The sequence below is a fragment of the Linepithema humile genome, chromosome 6 (genome assembly GCF_040581485.1).
Source record: "Linepithema humile isolate Giens D197 chromosome 6, Lhum_UNIL_v1.0, whole genome shotgun sequence".
Classification (NCBI taxonomy): Eukaryota; Metazoa; Arthropoda; class Insecta; order Hymenoptera; family Formicidae; genus Linepithema; species Linepithema humile.
In genome coordinates, this window is record NC_090133.1 from 10,832,210 (window position 1) to 10,860,049 (window position 27,840).

General features: G+C 32.7%; 4 protein-coding genes across 8 annotated transcripts in view; 2 read left to right on the forward strand and 2 right to left on the reverse strand.

Annotated features, from left to right (window-relative positions):
- On the forward strand, nucleotides 1-4,905 carry LOC105679163 (mRNA export factor GLE1). Its single transcript, XM_012379036.2, has 8 exons — nucleotides 1-357; nucleotides 750-1,058; nucleotides 1,332-1,781; nucleotides 1,975-2,065; nucleotides 2,149-2,418; nucleotides 2,674-2,978; nucleotides 3,223-3,601; nucleotides 3,782-4,905. Exons 1-8 carry the CDS (start codon nucleotides 316-318, stop codon nucleotides 4,045-4,047), a joined length of 2,112 nt encoding a protein of 703 aa, XP_012234459.1. The 5' UTR covers nucleotides 1-315; the 3' UTR covers nucleotides 4,048-4,905.
- On the reverse strand, nucleotides 4,778-10,997 carry LOC105679166 (uncharacterized). Its single transcript, XM_012379046.2, has 6 exons — nucleotides 10,426-10,997; nucleotides 9,906-10,137; nucleotides 9,414-9,556; nucleotides 7,669-7,798; nucleotides 5,508-5,690; nucleotides 4,778-5,076 (listed from the first exon to the last, which is right to left on the reverse strand). The coding sequence occupies exons 1-6, from the start codon at nucleotides 10,849-10,851 to the stop codon at nucleotides 4,907-4,909; spliced, it is 1,284 nt and encodes a 427-aa protein (XP_012234469.1). The 5' UTR covers nucleotides 10,852-10,997; the 3' UTR covers nucleotides 4,778-4,906.
- Nucleotides 10,866-18,457, reverse strand: LOC137000593 (uncharacterized). Its single transcript, XM_067357662.1, has 2 exons — nucleotides 17,977-18,457; nucleotides 10,866-11,144 (listed from the first exon to the last, which is right to left on the reverse strand). Exons 1-2 carry the CDS (start codon nucleotides 18,338-18,340, stop codon nucleotides 11,089-11,091), a joined length of 420 nt encoding a protein of 139 aa, XP_067213763.1. The 5' UTR covers nucleotides 18,341-18,457; the 3' UTR covers nucleotides 10,866-11,088.
- LPCAT (lysophosphatidylcholine acyltransferase) overlaps nucleotides 17,562-27,840 on the forward strand; it is a 12,885-nt gene continuing 2,606 nt past the window's right edge. The window contains exons 1-8 of one of the 5 annotated variants that reach the window (XM_067357653.1): nucleotides 17,849-17,968; nucleotides 20,803-21,029; nucleotides 21,435-21,580; nucleotides 22,971-23,188; nucleotides 25,256-25,368; nucleotides 25,596-25,750; nucleotides 25,832-25,969; nucleotides 26,046-26,171. In XM_067357653.1, the coding sequence (XP_067213754.1) occupies nucleotides 21,483-21,580; nucleotides 22,971-23,188; nucleotides 25,256-25,368; nucleotides 25,596-25,750; nucleotides 25,832-25,969; nucleotides 26,046-26,171 (848 nt within the window). In that variant the 5' untranslated portion in view covers nucleotides 17,849-17,968; nucleotides 20,803-21,029; nucleotides 21,435-21,482. Of the gene's footprint in view, nucleotides 17,969-20,802; nucleotides 21,030-21,071; nucleotides 21,231-21,434; nucleotides 21,581-22,970; nucleotides 23,189-23,818; nucleotides 24,409-25,255; nucleotides 25,369-25,595; nucleotides 25,751-25,831; nucleotides 25,970-26,045; nucleotides 26,172-27,840 lie in introns of those variants that run through there. The other 4 variants (XM_012379040.2, XM_012379041.2, XM_067357654.1 and 1 more) reach the window with 4 other exon arrangements.

Genomic DNA, 27,840 nt, shown 5'->3' on the forward strand with positions numbered 1-27,840 from the left:
CTGGCAGCACTGAGGAATCCTAACGAATATATACTACTTCTGGGTTCCGGTATGAAAATGACATGAATGCTGCATAAATGAGTGCGAGTGGAGTATTACAAAAAATTGCAGTATAATGAATGATAAATTAAGTATCACACTTAATTATTAGATTAAATAGACTAGAATAGTACGAGAAGATGAAAATTTTGACATGAGATTTGTAGCAAAATTGGCAGGAAATAAATGTGAACACAAGTGCGTTGCGTTTGTAGGTTAGGTGTGCGAGTGAGTGTGCTCTTGTATTCTTTCATAAAAATATCACAAAACAGAATTATGTCATTTCATCGAGAAAAGAGAAAAACAAAATCCGACAAGGTAAGTCGAGTAGGTGCGAAAGATTGCTTGCGATCTATATAGTGTCTTAGTTTAATCAATAAAGTACAGAAATATTTTCCTAAAACTGGGAATAAATTTTTGGATAGTAGTTTATTGCGATTTTGTAATTTCTAGCATTAGATTGCCCTGGAAAGCTTTGAATTAAATTTCCGTTAAGAAATTAAGTTAGTTTAAAAATAATAATAATATGAAGTTTCTGTTTTATTCTTACATTTATATTTCTGATATAATGTTATACTTATTCAATTTAGAATTGGTTATCACAAGTTATGGTTAATGAAGTAAATTGGATTTATATTGAACAATTTTAACTTTGCTTTTCGAAATTTTACATTTTAGATGTAAATATTTGAAAACACTTTTTTTTACAGATAACTGATATGGATAGCATTATGTCGGACTTTACACATCTCAAAGTTACTACATTGAAGAAGGCGGCGCATATATCAGCAACCATGCAAATAGAGTGCACTATGATCGGTCCTCAATCAACATTGAATGAAAATAATTCTGACAAATTAGAGAACATTGAGAATGAGCAAAACTCATGTAACATTAAGACTCCACAGAAAACTAGCACTAGCTCCATGCACAACATGATATCTACTTCAAGTGGCATTCCCTTTTCATACAAGAAGATTCTTTTTGAAAGTGAGCTACAAAGGAGGGAGGAAGTTCGGGTAATTTGTTTATTATAAAGTTGATTAGATATATAAACAAGATTTAATATTAATGCATAGAACTTTTTACATTTAATAAATATATTGTTAGTATATAATGTAATATAGTTTTTACTATATTTTAAATAAAACTTATCATTAAATGTGATTTTATCTAAATAAATAATTTTAGTAAAATTGTTAAAAATAACTTAAAATAACTATAATTTTATGTCAATTGACATTGCTTTTATCAGTGTAATTTCTATAGTTGTAGTTTCACTTGTGTTGTAGAAAAATATTGATCGCCATGTTCAGCAAATGAAGGAAAATGATGGCGCTATCCAGAAGCAGATGGCAAACTCGCATTCATTAATGGCACGCGAACGCGAACGTCGGAGTGCAGAGAATCTGGCAGACATTCTGGCTGAGGGAGAGCGAATTGCAGAACAGGAAGAGATCAAGAAGCGGCATGAGCAGCAGCTGCATGCACAGCGCGCTCAGGAGCAAAAAGAGAAGCATGAACGAGAAGTCGAAGAATATCGAAAGCGGATGAAAGAAAAAGAAGAATTGAAGAAGACTGTGATGGCTCACAGGGATCAGCTTGCGGCCAAGTTTGTTGATATCGCTATTCTGTCTAAAGCATGCAAGAACAAATTCGCACTTAATGTGGTCTTCACGGCAAACACTGCGAGAATCAAGGAATTAGCTCAGCAGATGGAAATTTTAAATGAAAAAATCACAGTAATTATCGAAAAATAGAGAAAAAAATTAACTATTCCGAAAAAAATTTACGATTTAAAAAGTTGTGGATATTTTCTTTAAATATTAAATCCTAAATTTATTAGAAAAATAAATCGCAAATTTTTTCGGCAATATCTGCAGATTGTTGTATAATATTTGCATAACAATTGAATATTGTGTGAACTTTTTGTAGAACGGAGAATTGGTACCCACAGATGTGAATGTCGTTGAGACTTTGGTTTGCAGCATGGACGATGTACTAAATATATTTCGAATGGAAATAGGTTTGTGAATTTTCTGCAGTCATACATTTTCTTCTCTTCGACGATGAACTTATATTAAATATATTTTTTTATAAACTTTATAGAAAAAATAGATGCTCAATATGAAGCAGAATTAATTCACAAAGCGCAAATTGCCAACGAGCCAATGGCGGAAACTAAAAATCTATTAGTTGGCGATGTAGTACTTTCTCAGCAGCCAGAGGAGACCAATGCTGTGGAAAATAATGAGAATAAAGAACAAAGCAGTATAATAACAAATCAAGAAACTACAGTAGTGGTTAATGAGCCGATTGCGCTGTCCATATCCGATTCTAAGTCAGAAGAAGCAACTGAGAGTTCAAAATGCAAAATAGGTACATTAAATCTTGAAAATTTGTATACAAAATTATTTTAAATTTTATATCAATTGCGTATACTTAGAATACTTTATTTTGAATTCATACTTGTATTTTTATTAACTTATTATTTAGATTAATCACATATAATTTTCTATCAAAATTTTTTGCATAATGCAAATAGAAAGATTAATTAATTATATGTTCATTGTGTAAATTTATGTAATTTTTATCTAAATAGAAATTTAATGTGTTTGTCATGTAAATTTACAGGAAATCTTTTTAAGTATGTCGATAAGGAGTCACTGGAGATTTACATCAAGAGCCGACATTTTTTAGATCTTTACAGGGACACTCATAAAGATTTTTTACAATCTGCTGCTACCAAAAAATTTCGTTTTGAATGTCAGAAAGCAATCAACATTCCAGTGAACGCAATCTCTAGTGTTAGCAAGCAACATTTGAGAGACAAATACGACAGGCTGCAGAATCTTTTGATTGGAAAATCATCTCCTAATGTGATGCAGTATCCACAAGGAGTGACTTTCTGCAAAGATCATTTAGCGAAACAAATTGTTGTATGTATCTTTAAACTTGCAACATAATCTACAAGATTTTCGATTACACAAATACATAGACACACGCGTATAATTATCATGACCAAATTTATGTAACCTCCATTTTTTTAGTTTAAAAGTGAGGAAAAAATTGACTCATGAAAATGATACAAAAGTTAATTTAAATTATAAACAATTATTTTGTAATTTAAAGCGTTTTGTTAGTGTAAAGTAAATTTATAATCGACATTTTATGAATCCGTAGAGCCAAGGCGAGACATTAATATCCAGCAAACCGGAAATGGCGTTTCCTGTGGCAATGATCATTGTGGCTCTTTGGAACGAACATGCAGATTTTGGTGAGATGGTTCTAGCCCACCTTCACGAGGTGTGTCCGTTCACTGTGCCAATATTTTTGCCGCAACAAGAGGGCCAATCCAATGAAGATTATTATAAATCTCTTGGCTGCAAATATTCCGAGGATGGCACTGTCGAACAGCAGGACAAGTTTCTCAAGAGAATGTCAGGATTCATGAGATTGTATGCATCGATTACCGTTACAGGACAACGAAGAGGTGTCATCAAGCCTCATCCTCATGGTCTTGAGTATGCCTGGAGATGGCTGGCAGTCGTTTTGAATATTGGTAAAAATATTATCTTTAGCATAGTAAAACTTAAACATTAAAATTTTTTAAAGTAAGAAATGGATTTTTCAAAAATATAAAAAGATAAAAGAATTATCTAAAATAAAATACAATTTCAAGAATTGTTCATAAATGTACCGCTGGAAAAATAAAGATGACATATGGCATTTCAATTTTCAGAACCAAGAGTTGATACTTGTGGCTTATGTGCGACCTTAATACTGGACATGCTTGAGGTCGCCGGGAATGTATTATGGACTGCTTATCCGATGCAATTCCACAAATTACTGGCGTTGCTAAGGGAGAAATATTATCTGTGTGTGCGTAATGTTGCTGATGGTGGCGACAGCGGACCTCTGATGCGGCTGGAGGAGTTTTTGAGCAACGCTTTGGCAAATGGTACTATACGTCCTGCTAATGGAATGCTTCCACCTGACTTTTTATGATCTCCCGAAAAATCATACAAGCAACCTATTACGTGTTTAATGATGAATTAATGGAGAAATTTTAATGAAAAATTAAAAAAAATGGAGAACTTAAATTATTTCAATCGTACAACGAAAGTTTAAATTTGCTTCAAAAGGTGTAATTATTTGAAATAATGTAATTTCAAATATCTTGAAGATCAAAGATTTTCATCTTTAAAGATAATAATCTTAAAGCTTTAATATTGATCTTAAAAAAAAGTTAATCATTAAAGCCATCAATGTCATCAAATCGTGATGTGTAAAGTCTTGAAACGCTAGTATTTCTTAAAAATTCCAGAAAGTTGTGGGTTTTGAAAAGTTTGAAGTACTTCGCAATTTTATTTCATATTCATTTAAATTATTAAATCTACCAAGATCTTAAAGAATTGCTGGGTTCAAGAATTGCTGATTCAAAGTAATTTTAATTTATAGAATGACAAAATTACTTGAAAAATGAAAAAAGGGAAAAAAATTGAGTATTCATTAGAAGACGAGCCTCATCGGGTTGTTACTGCTTTTAGATCGTAGTTTTCCTAGAAAAATTGTACAGTTTGCAAAGCAGATTTTGATAATATTTTACACGCTGTGTATATTAATTGCGACTCAATTCAGAATTAATCGGTGTTATAACAAAGAGGAAGTAGAATCGGATGAGAAAGAACGAATTAAATATACAGATTTTTGACGAATTAAATATACAGATCAAGAATAAATGAATGAATCATTGTTTTAAATTTAATAAAAGGTCATATTGTGAAAGAACTAGTGTAAAAATAAATTTATGTATGTATGCAAAAAGAGTGAAGAAATGAAGAATAAATCATTACTTAAAGCACACTTAATAGTAAGGTACGCTGGTGATTACAGGCTTCGTGTCGTGCAAGTTATAGTAGTCCATCAAATTCTCAGCGAAACCGATGACACCGAAGGGCGACAGCCTGTCCATCCATTCCTTGTATTGATTTATGCTTCGTAAATAAATTGCGAGCTCTTTGGCGAAATTGTTCACTAAATAAACACAGTAGGAGTTATTATAACGGAATGAAACGAGATAAAATTAAAAGTATAGTTAAACATAAAGAAATAAATTCAAGATATTTCCTTTACTTGCCAATAGTTTTAACGTAAGAAATATCTGTCATTTTCATTTCAGCAGTTATATATTTTCTTATGTTTTTTGGTTCATAAAATATCTAATTTTTAAGTTTTATTTTTTTTACTACAATTAGCAATTTTTTACATAAAATCTACATGATCGATATGATCAAATACTGGTCTCTAGTTTTTATCCAAGTTTTTTGCTTTTTATAAATTCAGGATAAATTTGAGATAATGAGATTGTTTATACTAGTTACAAAAATGGCAAGACAATTCTATGAAATCTAAATATTAATTATAATTTTTTGAGAGTATCTAAGATGGAAAGAAGAATATCGTACCTAAGCTTGTCTTGTTGATCATGATGCGATAAGGCGGCAAGGGTCCTAAACTAGTGAGGATGTGAAGAAATTCCGCGCCCGGTACAGCAAATTTGTGGCATCTGATCACTGGTGCTTCTAAAATTCCCACTTCTGCCTGCTTGCCGGCAACCATTTGCAATACGGCGAGCTGCGAATTAGCGTCTGCAAAATAATTGAAATGGAAGAAACGAAAGCTTCAAATTTTGTTTGAATCTAACACTTTTCGGATATCCGATTATCCGGATAATGATCCGGAGAATAAAAGTGATGCTTCAAATTCAGATTATCCGAGGATCTGGATTTTTCAAATATTCGAGTAATAAAAGAATATCAAATTCGGATCTGGATCTAGATTTGCAGCGATTTTCAGATGCGAATTTAAATCTCGAATGACGTATGTATAATTCTAAAATGACGTATGTATAAATGGTTATTTTTAAGATATCTCTCAAAACAATCAACGAAGTTAGATAATGAATACTTATAAATAAAAATTCTACTTCGCATTTAGCAATTCAAAATATAAGATTACATACATAATTTATGTTACGTTTTCTAGACAGAAATCAGCTCATGTTTGCCCAATCTTTCTCATCTATATATTTTTCTGGCAAAAATATGCCTTATATCTTTCAGTTAAGCTTCTCTGTTTGTTTCTTAAATATTAATCGTTTGCATGTAACATTTATTTATATAATTAATGGGATCTGATTAATTATAATCTCGAGATTCTTCTTCAGATTTGAATCTAGATCTGAATAATTCGAATTATCCGGATAAATAATTTTCGAATTATCCGGATTATCCGAATAATCCGAATAGTGTGGTTTTGAGTTTTCATATCGGAGCCGGATCCGGATATCCGAATACTTGGAAGCCCTAGAAGAAACTTACAAGGGAACCTCGCAAACCCGAAAATTCTGATTTTGATGAAATTTTACTGTACACATGTAGGGGGAGGGGGGGGGGGGGAGGTTCAATAGATGAATTTAGAAATTTTCAATTGTTGTCCAAAAAAACGATTTTAAGAGGTGAAACTATATGTAGAGTGATTTTTTGCTTTTCACGATATATCTAGAAAATTATATAAAAATATTTTTTCAAAATTTTATTAATGTGGTTAAATAGAGGTATTCTTACCGTAAAACTTTTGTATGAAACATTTTTTGATATCTCGAATAATAATTTTTGAGATATATCGTGAAAAGCAAAAAGCCGCTTTACATATGAGGGATGGTTTTTGGGCCGCAACTAAAAATTTAAATTCATCTATTTACCCCTCCCTCCCTCGATATATGTATATCGGAGGTAAGTCACTAGAATTTATCATCTAAAATAACTTAATAAATATTGTTTTCACGTGAAAACATTTTAGATAAGATCAAATAATATAAAGTATCTGTATTTTTGTTTTTTTTCTTATGTGGTGGTGCCAAGGTTACATAAAGGTCAGCTCCATTTATTCAAATGGAATACACTATTTTCAATTAATTGTGATTATAGATCATTAAGAGATAAATAATATATATTTGTGACCTTGAGATGACTTAAAATTAAAAGAAGTTATAATCTGCGCGTAAAGATCTGCCGCACAATTTCCGAATCAAAATCATCCATCACGCCATACCTATGAAAATTTACACAAATGTTTATGAAATTTTGGTACTTTTGTCCATAAGAAGCTGTAGCTACTTAATTTGCGTAGGCTTATAATCGACAAAAGTATAATATTGCACGTTCTCGTAACATTAATAGAATTTATTCAATGTCTAGTATTGTTTTTATTTTTTTTAATGTTGAGGTTATCTCAAGGTCAAATGATTGTAGATGATACTGTTGGATTCATCTCTTAACTGTCTATAATCACAATTAATTGAAGATGGTGTATTTCGTAAAAAAAATAAAATCGACCTTCATATGTGACCTTGGCTCCTCATAAGAAAAAAATAAAGTTATAAAAAGTTAAAGTTACAAAAAATAAAGTTACAAATACAGATCCTTCAGTCATTTAGGTTTTATCCAAAAAGTTTTTGCGTAAAACCAATATTTATCAAGTTATTTTAGATGGTAAGTTTTAATGGTTTACCTTATATGTATATAAATTGTCATAATACAGATATAAAAAATATTTTAAACTAACCTAGAGTATTGCCGAAGAACGCCGGATTCTCGCCTTTTGTGTGCAGATGATTGAAGAGTAATCCGGCAGCGCTGACTTGATTACGTCTATCCGCAACAGCGCATCTGTGTCCTCGCAAATCCATAATATCCTGCAATTAGTAAGAATGCTTGCCAAATTTCTTAAAAATCTTAAAATTAAATCTCTGCGAAAGCATTTATTATATTAGTACTTTTATAATCATTATTGTTTATTCTTAAACAATATTACACAATTAACGGAGTTAGAAAAGAATAAAAACTAAGAACACAGATTTTACATCTTAAATTTGTACATTTTACCGATTTGTACAACAATCAAGAAGCAAGAAATAATAATGCGATATGATTTACAAATATGATAATTAATGAGAGAATTAATTTAAAAATTAAAAATTAAATTAAAAATAAAAAAATAAAATATAAAGTTATATATATATTGTTATATAAACAATATTATTAAATATTAAGGAATAAATATACAGGATGTTCATTTGAAAACTTTCCAGCTGATTATCTCGAAAAGTATGAAAGATACAAAAAAAAGCTAAAACACGTGTTCCATGATTTCGAGGGGGAAAGAGAACGGCATTATCAATTTTTTATTTGGAAGGCGTTTTCAACGTAATTTGAAGGTCAAATTTGTTTTTTTAATTGGAAACCTATATTTTTTATTGCAGAATTTTATTCTACACAAAAAAACAAGTAACTTCTATAGGAAACATTTTTTTATTCGATCACTATTTTAGAAGATATTTAAGAAAATAGTAAGGCCTAGTTACTGCATAAAATTTTGTCATTTATTATAACAAATGTTTAAAATGTTCTCCGTTGTTTGCTAAACAATAATAAAGACGATTCTCAAATTCTGAACGAACATTTTGGAAGGTATCTGTTGGAATAGCTCTACATTCCTGTACAATACTTTGACGCAAATTGTTGATATTTATACGTATCTTTCGAAAACAAAGTTGATCAGATCGTTTATGTTGTGTTAAATCCCGTTCCTTTCTGTCTTTCAATAGAACAGTGTACTATTCAGTCAAATGTGAGACTTGTACCAGAGATTATCTAAAGGAATATCACAATTAAACTTTATAAAATGGTGTATTCTTTAGAAGAACGAGTTAAAATTATTTTTATTTATGGAGAAAAAGATCAGTGTGCTCGTAGAACTGCTGCTACATTTAATTCTTTGCGTCAAAGAATTGTACAGGAATGTAGATTCCAACAGATACCTTCCAAAATGTTCGTTCAGAATTTGAGAATCGTCTTTATTATTGTTTAGCAAACAACGGAGAACATTTTGAACATTTGTTATAATAAATGACAAAATTTTATGCAGTAACTAGGCCTTACTATTTTCTTAAATATCTCCTAAAATAGTGATCAAATAAAAAAATGTTTCCTATAGAAGTTACTTGTTTTTTTGTGTAGAATAAAATTCTGCAATAAAAAATATAAGTTTCCATTTAAAAAAACAAATTTGACCTTCAAATTACGTTGAAAACGCCTTCCAAATAAAAAATTGATAATGCCGTTCTCTTTCCCCCTCGAAATCATGGAATACGTGTTTTAGCTTTTTTTTGTATCTTTCATACTTTTCGAGATAATCAGCTGGAAAGTTTTCAAATGAACATCCTGTATATCTAGTTAATTAAAATTAATTGATTTATCAAACCGTTTTTCTCTGTGTCACTAAAACATTCTACAAAAAAATATATTTACTTCAACATGTGTAGCACGATCATTCGCGACGATTATATCTGCGTATACGCAGGGCGAATTGTTCTTGTTCAAATGATGCTTGAAAATCAAACTAACGGGTAAAAGCACACCATCTTTCCAATTTTCGGCCGCTGGCAGGATAGCTGCAAAAATAAATAAGATACAATTTCTATCTTATTATCATGATTTTTTAACAAAATGATATTGTGCACTTTTATTGCTCCAATTGTTAAACAATAAAGTTTCTCAAATTTTAATCTATTTAAGGCAGATTAAAGAGAATATGATGACGTCACAGGATATAATAGATACAATATATTACAACGATCATAAACATGTCTAGCAATAGTTAAAAAGTTTTAGCAGCAGTTAAAAAAAAGAAAAAAATCTTAAAAAAGTCACTTCTGAAAGAACACGTCTTTCAGACATTTTTCCATGAAAAATTGTATTTATTTATGTCGTAGGATCATATAATTCCTGTACTTAACATACCTATATCAGTAATATTTTGGGCGATTGGTCGGCCAATTCTGGACTCGTGAAGCAAGATGACCGGTTTTTTCGTGACAACTTCAATAATTTCCGCGAGCACCTCGAAGAGTCCGATCGGCAATGAAGGAACAAGATGCGTTGCTAGGACGAAAGGACGTTCATTTAGGTCTGGCGCTGACATTGGTGCCCAAGTCCTAGGCACGGCCGCGTTCCATGGTTTGTATAACTTTTCCTTCATTAGTAATTTTTAATACTACTTAATAAATATTTTAATTTACTTAATAAATATTAAGTAGAAAGTTTATTAATTACTTAATTCGTTGTTATTATAATTAATTAATTAATTTCCTTATTAAATTTGATTAAACTTATCCCGAAAAATAAATATTATATATAAGTATTCAAAATCAAATTAATAAGTAAACCAAATTTTTATTTACATTATTTACTTTTATTTTATTTAATTTACTAGAGTCTTATGTCTTATGTCTTATAATTATGTCTTTGAAAAAAAACTTACAATTTGTTCGATGACAGGAATTTTTTTCGTTTTGCTCGCATCTTCAGTTGATTTCGTATCCTTGACAGGGCCAGTTTCAGAAATTCTACTAGAAATGTCCAATTGATCATCTTTAATATCCTTTGTAGATTTTGCTTTATGAGTTTCGCGTATTTTCATTACTTGAGGAGTTTCGGTAGAGATTTCGGAAGACTTGACATCTTTGATAATCTTCTGAAATTCCGCCTTGTGCACTTCATGCACTCTCGTTATTTCCTTTACATTTTCTTTAATTTTCTCTACCGATTTTTCGCTCGGCACTTGCTCCTTTTTCCTCTTTGAATAGCATTCTTTTGATTCTTTTGATTCACATGCGACGTCTGTTAACTTTTCGGGAGATTCGACGAGTGTGATTTTCGAATCAGTAAGTGCTTGCTTTTTGCTCATTTTTGCAACGTGGATTAGAAGCACTTTGCTGATATCAAAACTTGAAAGAAACGAGTACTTGAAATGCTCTTTGAGGATGCGTTTCGAATCGATCGTAATTATTACTGAGTACTACGAAATACGAAGTGTCGATCAACGAGAACTGAGACCTGGGGTGATTCGATCGCGATTCTTCGCATGTGTGTGATGCATGCATGCATTTATCATCAGTCGTTGACCGCGTGACAGCCGCGTGTATCACGCTTTGCCACGAAGACGATACTGTCGCCAGTTTCGAGAGAGGTCGCGATAGGCTGCAAGTTATTTTTTTTGTTTTTGCTTTTTCTTTTACAATAATCTCCCCCTTCCACAGATAAGTTATTAAAAATGTATTTAACAATATATATATAGCATTATATATAGCATCGTTATGAGCGTCTTTCAAATAATAAATATCAAAGGTCAAAGTACAAGAACAGAGTTTGGATTAAATTTCTATAGATATATCTACAAAATATACAGGGCGTCCTATTTTAACTTTTGCATCGAAATATCTCGGAAAAAACGGGTTGTTCCAAAAAATGACAAGAGACCAAATGTTTAGGAAATCGAAAGGGCTATCCGATGGATTACTTAGATTTGGGCCCGGTGAGGCCTAAGTTGATTTTTTTGAATGAAAACCCATATTTTTCATTTCAGATTCAGATTGAGGATACTTTTTTGCATCTGACATAGCTTGTTACATTTGGGACCCATTTTAGGCCCAATAAGACCCAAGTCGATTTTCTTGCATAGAACTCTTTATTTTTAGGCGGATTCAGGCTTAGGACAGTTTTTTCTTCCTAATAAAGCTGATGAGATTTTGAGTCTGGGCCCAGGTTGGGCTCAATTAGACCTAATTCAGTTTCCTCGACCGAGGGGCCCGATTTTTCATTGCGGATTCAGTTTAACACAGTTTTTTACGCTTTTAGACAGGGTATATTAGATCGAAGATGTTCCAGCCAATAAAGGCGACATCAGAAATTATTCAGTCAATCTAAGCAAGACCGATCCAGCCAATTGAGGTAAAATCGGAAACGATCCAGCTAATGAAGGCAAAATCGGGGAGGGTTTAGCTAATTAAAGCAAGATTAATGGTTAATCCATCCACTTAAGGTTAGATTAGTAGATGACTCTTTTGGAAGAACACAATTGAGCTTCACTCAGGTCTTCAAATCAAATGTTCAAAATGTCCGTCATTTCGTAAGCACAATCAAAATCTACTTTTAAAGTTTTCTGATACTGATTTCAGTACCTCTGGAGTTATCGCTTCATAGACTCTTCTTATTCTATTTATCATATCTAATCTGATGGTCAGTGCATTCTTGTAAACAGCATTTTTTTAATAACTCCAAGAGAAAAAAGCCAGCAGATAAGATCTGGTGATCTTGGAGGCCACGGAATTCCTCGACCTATCCAATGATTTGGATATTACTCATTAAAAAGGTCCTAACATCATGATGAAAATACACTGGAGCACCATCTTGCTGAAACCAACATCTCTGGATATCCAATAGAATGTTCTCAAAAGTATTCTGGCAAATTATTCTGAAGAAATTCTAAATAAGTTGCACCGGAGACGGTATGTTCAAAAAAAAGAGGTCCGATGATTTGACCATGGCATATTCCCACCCAAACATGAAGGGATGTTGGTGAAGCATTTCTCGATACCAATAAGGATTCACTGATGACCAATAATAACAATTATGTCTATTCAGACCATTACTATGGAATGTTGCTTCATCCCCAAACCCAGAAAAATTCTGGATCTTTTTCTAATATATTGAGTGCCCATCTACAAAATTGTGTTCACATTCTGTGGTCATCTTCGCTTAATTTCTCTACAAAAGTTATATGGTAAGGACGGTATCGAACTGATTGTAATATTTGATGAACAGTAGCTCTTGGAACTCCTAGTTGACGTTCCGCTTGACGAGTACTAATATGTGGATTGATATGGGCCATTCCCAACACTGCAAAAACTCTAGAATCATTATTATTCTGAAGTCTCTTTTCCGTCTTTTGGTAATAGAATGGATTCCTGCGAGATCTTCTTTCAATATTGCGGATTTGCCGATCAGCCGAATTTCGGCGATCAGGATATCGTTAAGCGTAAACGCGTGTCTGTAGTCGCATGTCTGTAGTTCCTATAACATTTACCAAAAATAAAAAGAACGTTGACTACTTCGTTTGGTGGATAATTTGATATTTTGTAAGTTTGCTTAAATATTTTTGGTTTGCTTATTTTTTTTTAGTTTACTATGATAGTTGAACGTTTACTTTCTCCAGACGCCGAAAAACAGAACATCTTACTGAAATTAAACGTTTATTAAAGTAAAATGTTTTTTTTCAAGACGTTATATTCTGATGAATTATGAAGTGCATTGAGAGGCGTTGCTAAGAACAATCAGAATTAAAGTTTGAAGATTTTATCATTATGACATAATAACAAAATTTTTTGAAGAAGAGGGAAAATTAGTATATTTAGCTTTTATTTGTGCCAATAATATTATAAAAATAAAAGTTGAAAATTCTACTGCTGCCAAATCCATTCTTTGTTTGTTGAGATGTTATTATGCGTGGGACTCCCATTATCCAGCAAATTACAAGTCGGTGCTGAATTTCTTTGGTGAAGTATTGTTGAACAAAATTATATACAATAATCAAAAGTTTTTCAAATTTTGAACCTCATTTAAAATTCTTTCATTGTAAATGTTATATGTTGTTTGTAAATTTAAAAAATTAAATTAAAAAATTAAATTAATTAAATAAATTAAATAAAACGGTTTTTGGCGTTTTATTTTAAAACTATTTAAAATTAACACTTTTTAAAATTTGGAAAAATGTTTTATTCGCGCGCGCGCGCGCGCGCGAAAACACCTTTATATGTTCCGAATAAAACACTTTTCAAAACTAAACACTTTTTAACGTTTCGCATATCCGTTTAAAAATTAAACACTTTTGAGCGTTTCAAAAATAAAGACAAGAAATAAAACACTTTAATGTTTTAAATTTAAACACTTTCTTTTATGAGTGTAGTAAGGATTTTATAATACTTTATTAATCAACAACCTGTCTTTAACAAATACTTTAATAAATATAGTGACGTATTTGTTCTCACAAAACGTCAAAAAATGAGGATTTTTATGTAAGAAAATCGACTTGGGCTTTATTGGGCCTAAAACCTCGGGCCCAAATTGTAACATGCTATGTCAGATGCAGAAAAGTATCCTGAACTTGAATTTGTAATAAAAAATATGAGTTTCCATTAAAAAAAATCGACTTAGGCCTTACCGGGTCCAAATAAATTCTCGGACCCAAAATCTAACCAATCCATCAAATATACATCAAATATATATATATATATTGTATATATATATAAGGATATATATATACAGGATTGGCCATTTTAATCCATCCACGCAAATAACTCCGTAAGTAAGCCAAATACAAAAAAATGGTTCAGACAAAAGTTGTTCAGGACAATGGGGGTCACCTATTTGTGTTAGTGACTTTGACCTTGAAGTCAATTTTCAAGGTCATTTGAAGGTCAGAGTTATTTTTTTAAATAAAAACTCCTATTTTTGATTCCAAAATCTAATAGCTGGTGTCAAGAGCTTTTCAAAACACTATAATGAAGTTATTTTTCATTAAGTACTTTTTGAGTTATGAGGCTTGTAAATTTATTTTGACATAAAATACAAAATATCTTGTAAAACATTCAATTTTTGGGAATCTTACCTTAATACTTTTATGCATAAAATAATGAGACGAATCAATTGGTATAAAGAAAACACATTGGTTTTAAAAAAAAGTATGCAGCTGCATGTTGCAAATTACATATTTTTTCTTGAAAGCAACTATGTGTTTTCTTTATACCAATTGATTCGTCTCATTATTTTATGCATAAAAGTATTAAGGTAAGATTCCCAAAAATTGAATGTTTTACAAGATATTTTGTATTTTATGTCAAAATACTGTAATTTACAAGCCTCATAACTCGAAAAGTACTTAATGAAAAATAACTTCATTATAGTGTTTTGAAAAGCTCTTGACACCAGCTATTAGATTTTGGAATCAAAAATAGGAGTTTTTATTTTAAAAAATAACTCTGACCTTTAAATGACCTTGAAAATTGACTTCAAGGTCAAAGTCACTAACACAAATAGGTGACCCCCATTGTCCTGAACAACTTTTGTCTGAACCATTTTTTTGTATTTGGCTTACTTACGGAGTTATTTGCGTGGATGGATTAAAATGGCCCACCCTGTATATATCCTATATCATACCGCGTGTATACACGTATAGGATACAGGTATAGGATTAAAGTTATGTCAACTGTTAAATTTTTAATTTCTGATAATAAATATTATTATTATTTAAATATTTTTTTGTGTAATAATGATAAAATATTTACTTTAAATCTAATTTAAATTTAGTAAAATTTATGTGATTTATTTTCAGCATTGAAAATTATAAAAGAGAACACCATCAAAGAGCCATGAAACTTGGAATAAGGATAGATCCAGAAGTAATGAAAAAAATAATTGAAATACAAAATTTACATTTATCAGAATAATAGAGAAAATATTAGAAATAACAATAAATATTAAATATTAGAAGTAGAAAATTGATATTATTTCATTTGAAAACAAGAAAATGAAACGTATTAACGTATCATGAATTAAGAAAAATAGAAATAATGAATCCACTTCATTCCCTTGTTTGAAGTAAAATAATTCCAAATTGCTCTTCCTAATATTTAATATTTATTCTTATTCCTAATATTTTCTCTGTTGTGCGTAGGGCCTTACTCGTAGACTGCATCCCATTTCGACGTCTGATCTACAATGTGCTTCTTGCGTGTTGCTTCTTGCTCTCTGCCTTTCGTATTTTTACTTTTTATGTGTTTGTCGCATGATGTCAAAAACCACTGTTATTTACAATTTCTCCTTTCTAAATTTTCGAAAAAAATATGCCTTTACATAAAGGCAAAAAGGCAGCAAACAAAAATCAAAAAGCACATTGTAGATTAGGCTTTATGCGCTGTGAACGCTCACGCTTATAAGCGCTATTTCAATTTCAATTGTTCCGTTTGGTTTGTGAGCACTAACGCGACGCTTACAATAACCGTTTCTTTTGACCTTAATAAACAAATATAAGCAATATCAAAATGTCAGACAAAGAAAATTTAATTATGGTATTTGCAACACCAATGTTATATTAGAGATATTTGATGATACTAAAAATAAAAATTCTTATTAGAAAAATATAGAAAAATATGAAAAGTTACTGACTAAACACTTTATAACAACACCAAACAGTTTCAAAATTACATTAAAAATGTTATATCAGTTCACGACGATGAAACATTTAGATCACATTTTAGATATGTATTATGTTTTTATATTTTTAAATCATATAGCTTGATAAATTTGAGTGCATCTATAAAAAACTTTTATTTATTTCAAGTATTGTACAATTATTTTGCTAAAAATATATATTTTTTTAGAATAAAAAGATTAATATTTAATTTTATTTTACATAACATTGAATTTTCACTTTTTACAACTAAATTTGGACGCAAAATGATATCACCTAAAAAATAATTTTTAATTGCTATATGAAAAATAGCTACACCTGATTCATACAGGTATTAAAATCATATTATTTTCACTTTTTACAATTGATTTAGGTAAGATAACTTGCACATTATTTTTTTGTTTTTGAATATTTACAGATCTACAGGGTGTTTTATAATGTTTGTGCCAATGCTCGTGTGCGGGTAGAGTGCGGTAAACTGAATAGAAAAGTCCTTTATCGTTTTACAATTTTCGCAATAATAATTGAAATATTAATTAAAAAGTATTGACGAATAATCACGCGTTGCGCGTGGCTAGACCGTAAGCTCTAGGCGTGACAGCAACGAGGATCGCACGGCAACGAAAAGTGACAACGCATGACGAGAGTAGGAGTAATACGCGTTGTTATTTTTCGTTGCCGTGCGATCCTCGTTGCTGTCACGCCTAGAGCTTATAGTCTAGCCACGCGCAACGCGTGATTATTCGTCAATGCTTTTTAATTAATATTTCAATTATTATTGCAAAAATTGTAAAACGATAAAGGACTTTTCTATTCAGTTTACCGCACTCTACCCGCATACGAGCATTGGACATTATGAAACACCCTATATATGTAAAAAGTTCAACATTGGAAGAACAACAGCATTACGTGCTGTACTTAAGAAGAGTTATAAAAGCGATAGTGAAATTGGCACCTTTCTTTATAACTTGGCCAGAAGACGATAAATGTGAAGAAATTTTTATGGGTTTTGCTGCGACTAGCGCTTTTCCGAAAGTAATTGGAGCAGTTGATAAACCGTTTGAAAACCGTTTATTAGCGCTCAGTGAACGCCGCTCACGCTCACGCTGCCTTATCTCGATTAAATAAGCGTTTGTAAGCAGTATTTATGACGTAATCGTGACGTCATAAACGCTTTTCCGAGAGCTTACAATGCCAAAAGAAACGCCGAAGCGATGTTTATAAGCGCTTAAAGCGTGTAAGCGTCGAAACGGAACGCAGCCGTAATGAGTGAGCGGGCAATATAGTTCGCCCGCTCGCCGCTCGTCGTTCGGCGGGAGGTGGCGCGCGCGCGTCGCTCTCGCAGTGGCGCGTGTCCGGGTAGCGGCGCGGCAGGCGCAGTGTATGACAGTGTATCGCTGACCGTCAACCCTTTCACATATAGAGGGGTGCGAGTTGAAACGCGCTCCGTTCTCTTACTCCGATTTACGTCGGTTTACCAATTGTTTTCGCAATCTTTTCGTGAGTTCCGCGAATTAGTTTGATTTGTCGCGTGTGTCACAACGTTTCCTTTTCTTTCACTTGAAAGAGAGATACGAAACACGAGTAACTGTGGACTCCATTCTTGGGAATCAGACTTTATTCGAGTTTGAGTTTTCTTCTCCGTTTCGCAATGAACGGAGATGCGAGGAACGAGCGGTCAAACATTGAAAATGCCGACGCTGCCTCACTCAGCGCTGACATCCTCAATCCTTTCGTGCATCGACTCGAGCTTGGCTCGACCTACGACAAGCTCAAGGTCAGTACCTTTTGAAAGCGGCTTCTTTCTAGGATCGATGCTCGTGTGCAGGCTCATTTTAGGGGATGCCACCGTCGCCGCTGCCGTCACCGCCACCACCACCGCCGCCACCACCACCATCACCATCACCACCACCACTGCCGCCACCACCACCACCGTCACCACCACCATCATCACCACCACCGCCACCACCACCCCCATCATTATCACCATCACTACCATCATTATTGTCACCATCATCACCACTACCACCATCACCACCACCACCACTATCACTATCACTATCACTACCACCACCATTACCACCATCACTACTACCACTACCATCGTCGTCACTACCACTACTATCATCAACATCATAACCATTGCCATTATAATCACACCATCATTACCACCGCTATCGCGAGGCGGGTTGTGCTTCAATCGTCCTGAGAAAGTATGCGCTGGTATCGGATAACTGCCTCGCAGTTTTTATGAAATTTGCAAATTTAATTTCATGTTTGGACATGGGTAATAAGGATATATTTTAAAGAGATATCATAATAAGAATTGAAAGTAATTTTAGATTTTTTATTTTATATTCAATATTTTATTTTTCCTCAATAATATCCTTAATAATACTATAAAAACACAGTGTAACACAGTGCGTACAATCCAAATATAATTATATATAATAGGTATAGTATAATATAATAGGTATAGTATATAATCATTCTATTTGTTACATAAGATTTGCTATATAAGATATTCTGCAAAAATGTAGGAATGGCAAACAAATGAGAAAACAGGAATAAAGTAATAAAGCGTTGTGAAAATACATGCAAGACGATCCAGGAGACATCGCGCGCGGAAAGATTTTCTTCCTTATGTTGATTGCATCATATGGCTACTTTCACATCACCGATTTTGCACAATTAACATCTTGTGGATCTTCCAACCAAAAATTGACGATATCGTCCACGATCGAGACCGTATTGACAAGTTTACTGTCACGCTACTTACTGCTGTAACTCTCTCGTGTAACTCACGTCCCACTTTCTTCGCCACATTTTCGCGTCCCGGCTTCCGGCGAACACCATATATATCTCTTAGTTGCTGTGTTAATCGAGAACAAGGTCATGTGAGTAATTGACATGTTTACTAAAATTTTATTTCGATACATATTAATTCAGGCATACAAAGCAATTATGTGATGTTAATCAAGTTACAAAAAAGTACAATCAATTGACATCGTTTATTATGCACTAAATTTGCAAAATGTAGAAACGATTATTTAATTATGATTGTTTCTACAATTGCAATATAAAAATATATATCACATAATGTATCTCTTTTCACAAGATTCTTTCTTTTCACAATTAGAAATTTTAAGATTTGTTAAGGATTATTTAAATACTCATGTTTTTTAAACATAGAAACGTCGAAGAATAAGTGTGCCTAACAGTAGAAAGAAGAATATAAGGAGCGATATCTAGAAGCAATAAAAAATATTGAAAGAGCTAAAAACGTGTAACAGTTTAGATTTGTGGTTCTCAACCTTTTTATAATGGCTTCTTACTCTAATTTACGTTTGTAACTCCCTCATAGTCGTTATTAGTGAAAAAACATTTTTCTATTTTTAATATGTATTGATTGCTGTATTCTATAAAATCAAAATATTTGTAATAGATTACAAAAATTAACATTTCTATGTAGATAACTTTTTTTATTATACAGCAAACGATATTCTATAAAGAACATGAATGTGCAGTAATAATACAACCTATATTTTTTAGGGTGATTACTTTTTTACTCATAGAAGGACTGCCAAAAAATCAAATTTAGTAAAGTGTACTTTATTTACAAAAAAAAACTTAGGAGCTAGAATATATAAAAATAAAAAAATTTACTCTTGCATTTTCATTTTAGTAGGTTGACTGGTAGATAATAAATAAGAAGCATACCATTGCAATTTTTAATATTTATGATGTTGAAATTCTCACAAACAGTGAAATATGAAGATTATGATAAGGTAATCGTACGTTTGGTAGTTAATTTGGTATGGCCCCCTAATGGCTTATTTTTTTCATGTGGTCCAAACAAATGTGACATGGCCGCTGAATGAGAACCACTGGTTTCGACTGTTTACAACAAACAAATGGAAAACAGCTACTGCATTAAACGGCATCTTGATGCGATTTATTTGTCACTAAAAAGAACGAAACTGGAGTTCTTGCAACTATATTATATTTTTAAGGCATCAAAATCGCGGCTTACGCTTTTCTAGCGGTAACGCAACGCAAATAGCACTCCTCCATGGACCGATGCTTTCTCTTGTTAAAACATCGGTCAAGTCTGAATGCTTCGTGTAGAAAGGCCGCATTCTAGATGTTATAAGCGAGCGAAGACCGGGATTAAGCTACGGAATGGAATAGCGTGTTCGAGAAGCTGAGAAAATGAACGAAATTATGTTACATGCCCTACTTTTTACAAGTTATTTTCTCTCTCTTTCTCTTTCTATTTTCTACTTCATGATCTATATAACATATTTCTAGTACAATGTGCATTCTATTTCGTATTACATAATATATAAACAGCGCGATACGGCCCTTCAGATTTACAGTTACATATGTGACACTTTCTACGCAAAAATTAGCGCATGACGGACGTGAGAGGCTTCCTTATTATTTGCACAGCATTATCGATCAGAATAACTCGAATTAAATATTGTCACTAATTCCCGCTTGGTGTCTTCTCTAAACATTGCGCTAAATATTGTTTGAATATTCATACAAAATTTGTCTTGAACTTTTGCCTCAATTCTTGCTCTATTTATCGTTTACTTTTATTTGCAGGAAAATTACATCATAATTCATGAATCTATATGGATCAAAAGCAATATTTCTTTTACAATAACTATAATTTTAATTGAGGACGATATATATTTGGATAAATATCTGATTTGCTTTCGCATATCGCGTATATGTTCGGCAGTTTCTCGTATATTCAACTATTCAACGAGCTGAAGCGGGATGGAGCGAGCAGCTGATGTGACTAACGGAATAGCGAAACGTAACAAACGGTACTCATGTCCCATCTCTTTTCTGCTCTTTATTCTTTCTTGCTCCTTTTCATAAGACACGAGAAGACCATAAGATGGGCATCTCTAACCTTTACCAAACGATAAGCGATAGAAATGCAAGACAGAACTAATTATTTATTTATTTACTTACTAGTCGGTCCAATTTTAATTACATAATGCGATACAGCGAACAGCGACATTGTAAGCTAATTTCGTGAATTTTTAACGTTGTTTTAATTTTATGCAAATTTATTTGGAGAATCATAAAGCAAATCTTTGTTTTTTTATTTGATTTAATGATTTTGTGTGTGATAAATCTTTATAATATTATAGTGAATTAAAAATTTATTATTTCGAGATTTTGTGAAAAGTGACTTTTACGGGAATGTGCTTGTGCTGTTTCAGACGATATTCTTAACGATAGCCCTTTTGCCATTGAGATTAGCCGCCATCATGACTTTAATGATTCTGGCGTGGTTATTGGCCTGCCTAGGTCTGCACGGATTGTCTGAGGAGGATCTTCGACGAGCTCCTCTCCAAGGATGGAGACGGTATGGTTTAAACGAAATAAAGCGGTGTGATGATTTTGATTCTTTTTTCTTTATCTGTGATTCCTCTTTCCAAGTTTATTTCTATTATGCTGTTTATGCTAACATTAACCTTTTAAGGTTGCTTTTTAACTTTTTTCTCTTTCTTTTGGTGGTATACAGTACATCATCTTGCTTTGTTAGTAGATTAAATCTGCGTTACGATCGTGGAATATGTCAAGCGTGCTTAGAGATCTTTAGGTCTAGACGTTTTATCTTTCAATAATTGTTTACGTGTGATTAAAAATATTGAATGTGTGATGATTGTATTGTACAATCATGTCGGTACGATACGAATTAAATGTGCGAGTTGATATATAATCCTTTCAAGGTAACGCGACCTCAGGTAAGGTGACGTGGGTTTCGGCTGGCCGTGAGAGAATACCGTTAAAAAGTGCGTTCTCGCATATAGGACAAGGTTAGCTTTTCGTTATTAACGAGGTCATTGATAGCAGTTCTACTACATTTACAATTACTTCAATATTTACGTATAATTAATAAAACGCCTTTTGTTTGTAATCTCTCTTCTGTCATTATAACATTTCATCCACAACATCTTGAGACCATCAGAGATTTGGAAACTGCTCGGTAATTGCCTTGGAATTTGTTGGATTAGTAAAAATAAACACATTTCCTGAATTTATAATTTCAATATAAATTCATGCCAATAGAACTTAAATTTGTAATTTAATATGATTTATTAATATAAGAAAATTATCATTTAAGAAAAGTTATTTTGTCAATTTTTGTAGACAAAAATAGTGATTAGTTAATGGTAATAAAGTTGTATAAAGCTATCGTCTACTTATATATCTTTCATAATTTAGTTACGTTTTAATCATTATCAAGGTTTCATGCGACGAAAACAGTCTATAAGACAATTTTATATCACAATAAAACGTTAAAATGGAAAGAGTTTTAATTGGAGAAAACAATTCTCAAGTACATTTAACTAACCGTAACACATACTAGGGTAACTCTGCAAGTTTTTGAATTATTCACGAGGTGAATACTTATTTATGCAAATATGCGCATTATTATCAAGTCAGTTATTATTTAAAGAAAACAAAAATCAATGTTTTTCGTGTATCTTAAAAACAAAGAATTTCTAAAAAAAATTCACAATTTTCAAGCGAAGTTTTCAAGTTTGTAAAACGTTTCTATCTAAGGATCTCTATAAAGTAAAAGAACGTGTAACATTTAAAACGGTCATATCTCTCATAAGAAGAGATTGAATTAGATGGATTTGCCTAATTGCAAAGATGGCTTATAAAGCCCGCTAATTCTTTTAGAAGTAGAGAATTGTATCGGATGATGGTGCATGCGCACTGCAAATAAAACCACTTACAAACAGAGACATGCGCGTCGTGATCTGCTGGATGATGCGGGCATTATTTCTCTGCGGTGGATTCCATCATCTGAAGGTCAAGGGCCGGAAGGCGGAGACTAAAGACGCGCCGGTGCTGGCTCTCGCCCCGCATTCCAGCTTCTTCGACGCACTTCCGGTCGTATACCTTGGCGGACCGAGCATCGTTGCCAAAGGGGAGAGTAGCCGTCTCCCTTTCTTCGGAAGTAGGTTGCTCATCGCCGCATTGAATCGCCGCATTGAGTCGCCGTTGGCGACTCAGGTCATAAACTCAGATCATAACAAAGAAGAGAGGTCGCCGATGTGTTTTTGACTTAATTTCTCTATTAAGTAAATCAACAACAACCGATCACATTGGTTAAACTTTTAACGTAGATGTAGACGTGTTTTAATCTAGGTAGATCCGCGGCCTCTTTTTTTTTTGTGTGCAAAAATATTTTACATTTGAAACTACAGTATTCTGCTCTAGCCATTTGTTTCGTTGTACATAATGTTCATGCATACATATTATTACATATATGGTGGATGGGATTTATTCTTTAACTAACTGTGCCTTTTTTAACAATTATCGATAATGTGGCTTTTATTGTTTCATTTTATTGAACTCTTTTATCAGTAAATTGAATCGCAATTAAACTCGAAAACGCCTGTTAAAGGGTTAAATAACAGCTCTTCTTATTAATTCTCTAATATTCTTTTATTTAACATTCATATTTGCAAAGCTGCATTGCACGTAATGCGTTATTATATCCGTGTGAAAAAAATGTATTATAGATGAGGATATAAATTTCGACAAATTAATGTGTGTTTGTAACGATTGTGTTAAAGGGTCAAGGAAGCAAATGCAAAATGTATCTCGGTATCAATCATACATACATGTATGTACAATTTCAATATTTCCTGCAACTAACTTGTTTCGATTGTCGAAACTTGAGCCATTAATCGAGCGCTTTCACCGTCTTTTTGTCCCTCTTGTTTCCATCACTCGATTGCGAATGATAGAAAGTGCTCATCGTAATGCGCGCGCGCGTGTGCATTTCTCTCTGTGATGAGTTGACTCGTTTACATCGATACATTCGACAGCTCTCGGAGTACTCCGTATTCTATTCATGATATTATCGATTATACTTACATCGAATGCACGTTTTCATCGGTATTTTAATACTTTGAGTAAATCCATGTATGTACATTTTGTCGGTTGAAACCTGCAGCAAATTAGTGCCATGGATATGTTTCGTGGGCCGGCTTACATACCAGGCTGGCGGGATGAGAATCGTGGTTCGAGGGAAACAAGCTTCTAGATCGGAAGCACCGATTTTGGTCCTCGCGCCGCATTCGACCTTCATCGACGGCGGCATCGCTTACGTCACCGGATTTCCGTCGATCATCGTCAGGCGAGAGTCGGGCTTAAATCCGTTTATCGGAAGTAGGTGCTACTGTTTTGTTCCTTTCATTTCTTTCTTTATTATCCTCTGCAAACGCGAAGAAATTTGAGCCAAACCAAAAAAATAATACTGTTTTATAAGGAAGGAGTTATGAATCACAGTGTAGAATACTGTGATATTCGTAGCTCGTGTCGCGTGAGGTATTATTAAACAGAGGTATAGTTAACAAATTATATGCAGCGAAGATTATTATAAGGTTGCGCGCGCAGCGAGAAAGATAGATCATTGTTCTGTCCAGTATGGCAAGTATATTGTTATCGTTCAACTACAGTTAACACTTAAACGATTTTAATTTGATTGACATTAACGTCGTTACTCTGTTAATATCAAACTTGTGTATTAATAGTTTCTTTTTACAAATAAGTGTTTATCATTTACTGAGTAATATAAGAGACGTTAATAATTTTAAACTAATTAGCAAATCCCATTCACCATTATGTACAATGAAGTATTTTAGAATAGTTACACTTGCAAAAATTTTTTGTTAGTTAACACTGATTGTTTGCAATTCAATGAAACAATGGTCGACCAACAGTTCTACCTATTTGTAAAAGCGATCGGCCTCAATTCTCTGTGTAAAGACGTTGCAATTAATTTCCGGTCTTTCAACTGGTCGATTTTGAATAACAAATAATGACGATCTATTTGTAAGCGATTACCATAAGACAGTTCTTTTGTAAACTTATTATTCTTAAATGAATTACTTGCGCAATAGGATTACGATAATTGGCTCAATCGATCTGAACGAGGTCAAGCGCGATTCTAATTATCAGTTGAAAACATAGATTATATTTACGTCTTTGTCTTTTCAATGTTTGATATATGTAGAACTCATCAACTATACGCAACCGGTCTATGTGTGGAGGGAGGATCCAAATTCTCGTCAAAATACTATTAAGGAGATCATTGAAAGGACTACTTCCAAGGAGGATTGGCCACAAGTAAGCGAATAACTAAATTAAACTATCAGTGGAATTTATATAAGCTGTGTAATACAATTAGAAGTATACGGAGACGAATAAATCAATTTATATCAAATTCGTAGAAGTTGTAATTTTTTATGATATTCTGAATAATTTACGGGATTCAAAGACGAGATGCACGCAATTGAAAATGCATAGCTTCAGGTGAATTGCTACCTTGGTATAATTCATCGACTGTTCCACAGGTTATGATATTTCCTGAAGGAACCTGTACGAACCGGTCGTGCTTGATTACGTTCAAATCGGGCGCCTTCTATCCCGGTGTGCCGGTGCAACCAGTGTGCATCAGGTATCCTAACAAGTTGGACACAGTAACGTGGACATGGGAAGGTCCTGGCGCGTAAGTACAGAGCTAGCTTCTCTTACGGTTTTCTTATGTTTTTATTTTTGACAGTGTATAGGCAGCCTCTATCCGTTGTAGATTGAAATTGCTATGGTTAACATTGACGCAGTTAAATAGCAGCTGCGAGATTGAATTCCTTCCCGTCTATAATCCAAGTGAGGCGGAAAAACTGGATCCCAAATTGTACGCAAATAATGTACGACGTCTTATGGCAGAGTGAGTTTTCGTGTATAGTAACTCAAGAGCAGTAGAAATATCGGGATCGTTAAAAACATTATTTCACACTTTACAGAGCGTTGAAAATTCCTGTTTCGGATTATACGTACGATGACTGTCGGATTATTAGAAAGGCTCACCAGCTGCACCTTCCATATGCGTCCAGTATCGTAAAAACCCATAAACTTCGCTACAAACTGGGGTAAATAGCTAAAATAATTACTATATATTATACATTATGAGGACTGTTCCGAAAATATGTGTACAAGCAACACTGCTTCATAGATGTGGAAACGAGTGATGAATTTGTGATCTAAGAATGTTCTTCCATCTCTTTTCTTAGTTAATTTGTGCAAAAATATCACTTATTATTCATTTTTATGTTTACTATAACAGTTTATGTGAAGTGTATTTATGATAACGGATGAAAAAGATACGAGTATGTATTTCATTAATTATTAAACAAAGAATTACGATTGAATTTTGTGTTAAGTTAGGCAAATGTAGACGGAATACCTTTGGAAGACATATAATTAAAAAACATACGATGAAAAAGCCTTGAACAACGGCCTTGGGCCATATTTAAAAAATGGAACACAATAAAAGAATTTAAATTTGCAATATGTGTTATGTTATGGATCTTGATACAAACAAGTATCAAAATAAAAAAAATAAAAAAAAAACATTAATTTCAACGTCACTACTGGGTGTAATAGCTTTAAAACTTTATTATTTTACAAATTTTTTTAACGTTTTAATCCATTTTTGTGAGATAAAAATCAACCAAATCTTTGCGAGATAAAATCTTCAGAGTGTAAAGTATAGCAATTAATTTATGCTGAAATGTCACTATTATTCTTATATTTTCTGTGAGATTTTCACTTTTCATAATGTAACATCTATTTATAATTTTAGATTTTATTTCCAAATGCAGTCAAGTTGTGTTTCATCAAATAATAACATTTGCATGCCAATTAATAATCTGTGGAATTTGGAAAATATTGTGTTCGCTGTTTGTGTGTTATTTTCCTATGATGTTTGGTATTAGTATTAATCTTATTGTTGTCAATATTATTACAGAAGGACAGTTGCTCTCTTTAATATTAATTGACATGCAAGATTTTATAATTTGACGAAACACAACTTGACTGTGCTTAGAAATGACCTAAGGTTAGAAATGGATATTGTAAAAAATGGAAATTTCAATATCGTAGAATATATAAAGAAAAGAGCAACATTTTAATCTAAATAAAGTTAGTAAATAGTCTACATAAGCCACACTTTAAACACTGAGGATGATCACCAAAATAGACTGAAACGTTTGAAGAATCTGTAAAATAATAAAGTTTTAAAGCTATTACACCCAACAGCGGCCTTTAAACTCATGTTTTTATTTTTATTTGAATCTGCAACATCCATTATCCCAAAATGCCTTTCAGAAAATGGGCTGCAATACATGTTTCAAAGGCTAATGGACTGTTGTAGACGATATATAGAATGTGAAAAACACTATTTCAAAAAAAATTTATACTAATTTTTTAAATAACTCAGATTCGGAGCAATAATCTTAGTCCATGTATTTTCGGAGCAACAATGCTACTCAGATAGACATTGGGTCGTATCTTGCATACATAATTACAGTATTTTTAATATTAAAATTATAGCATATATTTATCCAAAGGTGCGTTTGCACTAGATAATAATTTTTTCGACACGATCATCATTAAATGCCGTCAAAATGGCAACATTTTCAATAAATCGAAAGTATTATGTAAAGCAGCCAATCGTCCCGCGGATGTGTAACGCTGCTTAACAGTGTAACCACTGTTACAAAAAATAAAACGTGGCTCATACAATCGAGCATATGTGTT

Coding starts and splice junctions, on each gene's coding strand:
- LOC137000593 (XM_067357662.1), bottom strand. CDS start 18,340: ATGGCAATGGTTATGATGTTGATGATAGTAGTGGTAGTGACGACGATG. Junction 11,145..17,976: donor AAAGAAGCCGCTTTCAAAAG/GTACTGACCTTG, acceptor AATAACTTGCAG/CCTATCGCGACCTCTCTCGA.
- LOC105679163 (XM_012379036.2), top strand. CDS start 316: ATGTCATTTCATCGAGAAAAGAGAAAAACAAAATCCGACAAG. Junction 1,059..1,331: donor AAAGGAGGGAGGAAGTTCGG/GTAATTTGTTTA, acceptor CTTGTGTTGTAG/AAAAATATTGATCGCCATGT. Junction 2,066..2,148: donor TATATTTCGAATGGAAATAG/GTTTGTGAATTT, acceptor TAAACTTTATAG/AAAAAATAGATGCTCAATAT.
- LOC105679166 (XM_012379046.2), bottom strand. CDS start 10,851: ATGAGCAAAAAGCAAGCACTTACTGATTCGAAAATCACACTCGTCGAA. Junction 7,799..9,413: donor ATCGTGCTACACATGTTGAA/GTAAATATATTT, acceptor TACTAATTGCAG/GATATTATGGATTTGCGAGG. Junction 5,691..7,668: donor GTTCTTCGGCAATACTCTAG/GTTAGTTTAAAA, acceptor ATTATTTTGCAG/ACGCTAATTCGCAGCTCGCC.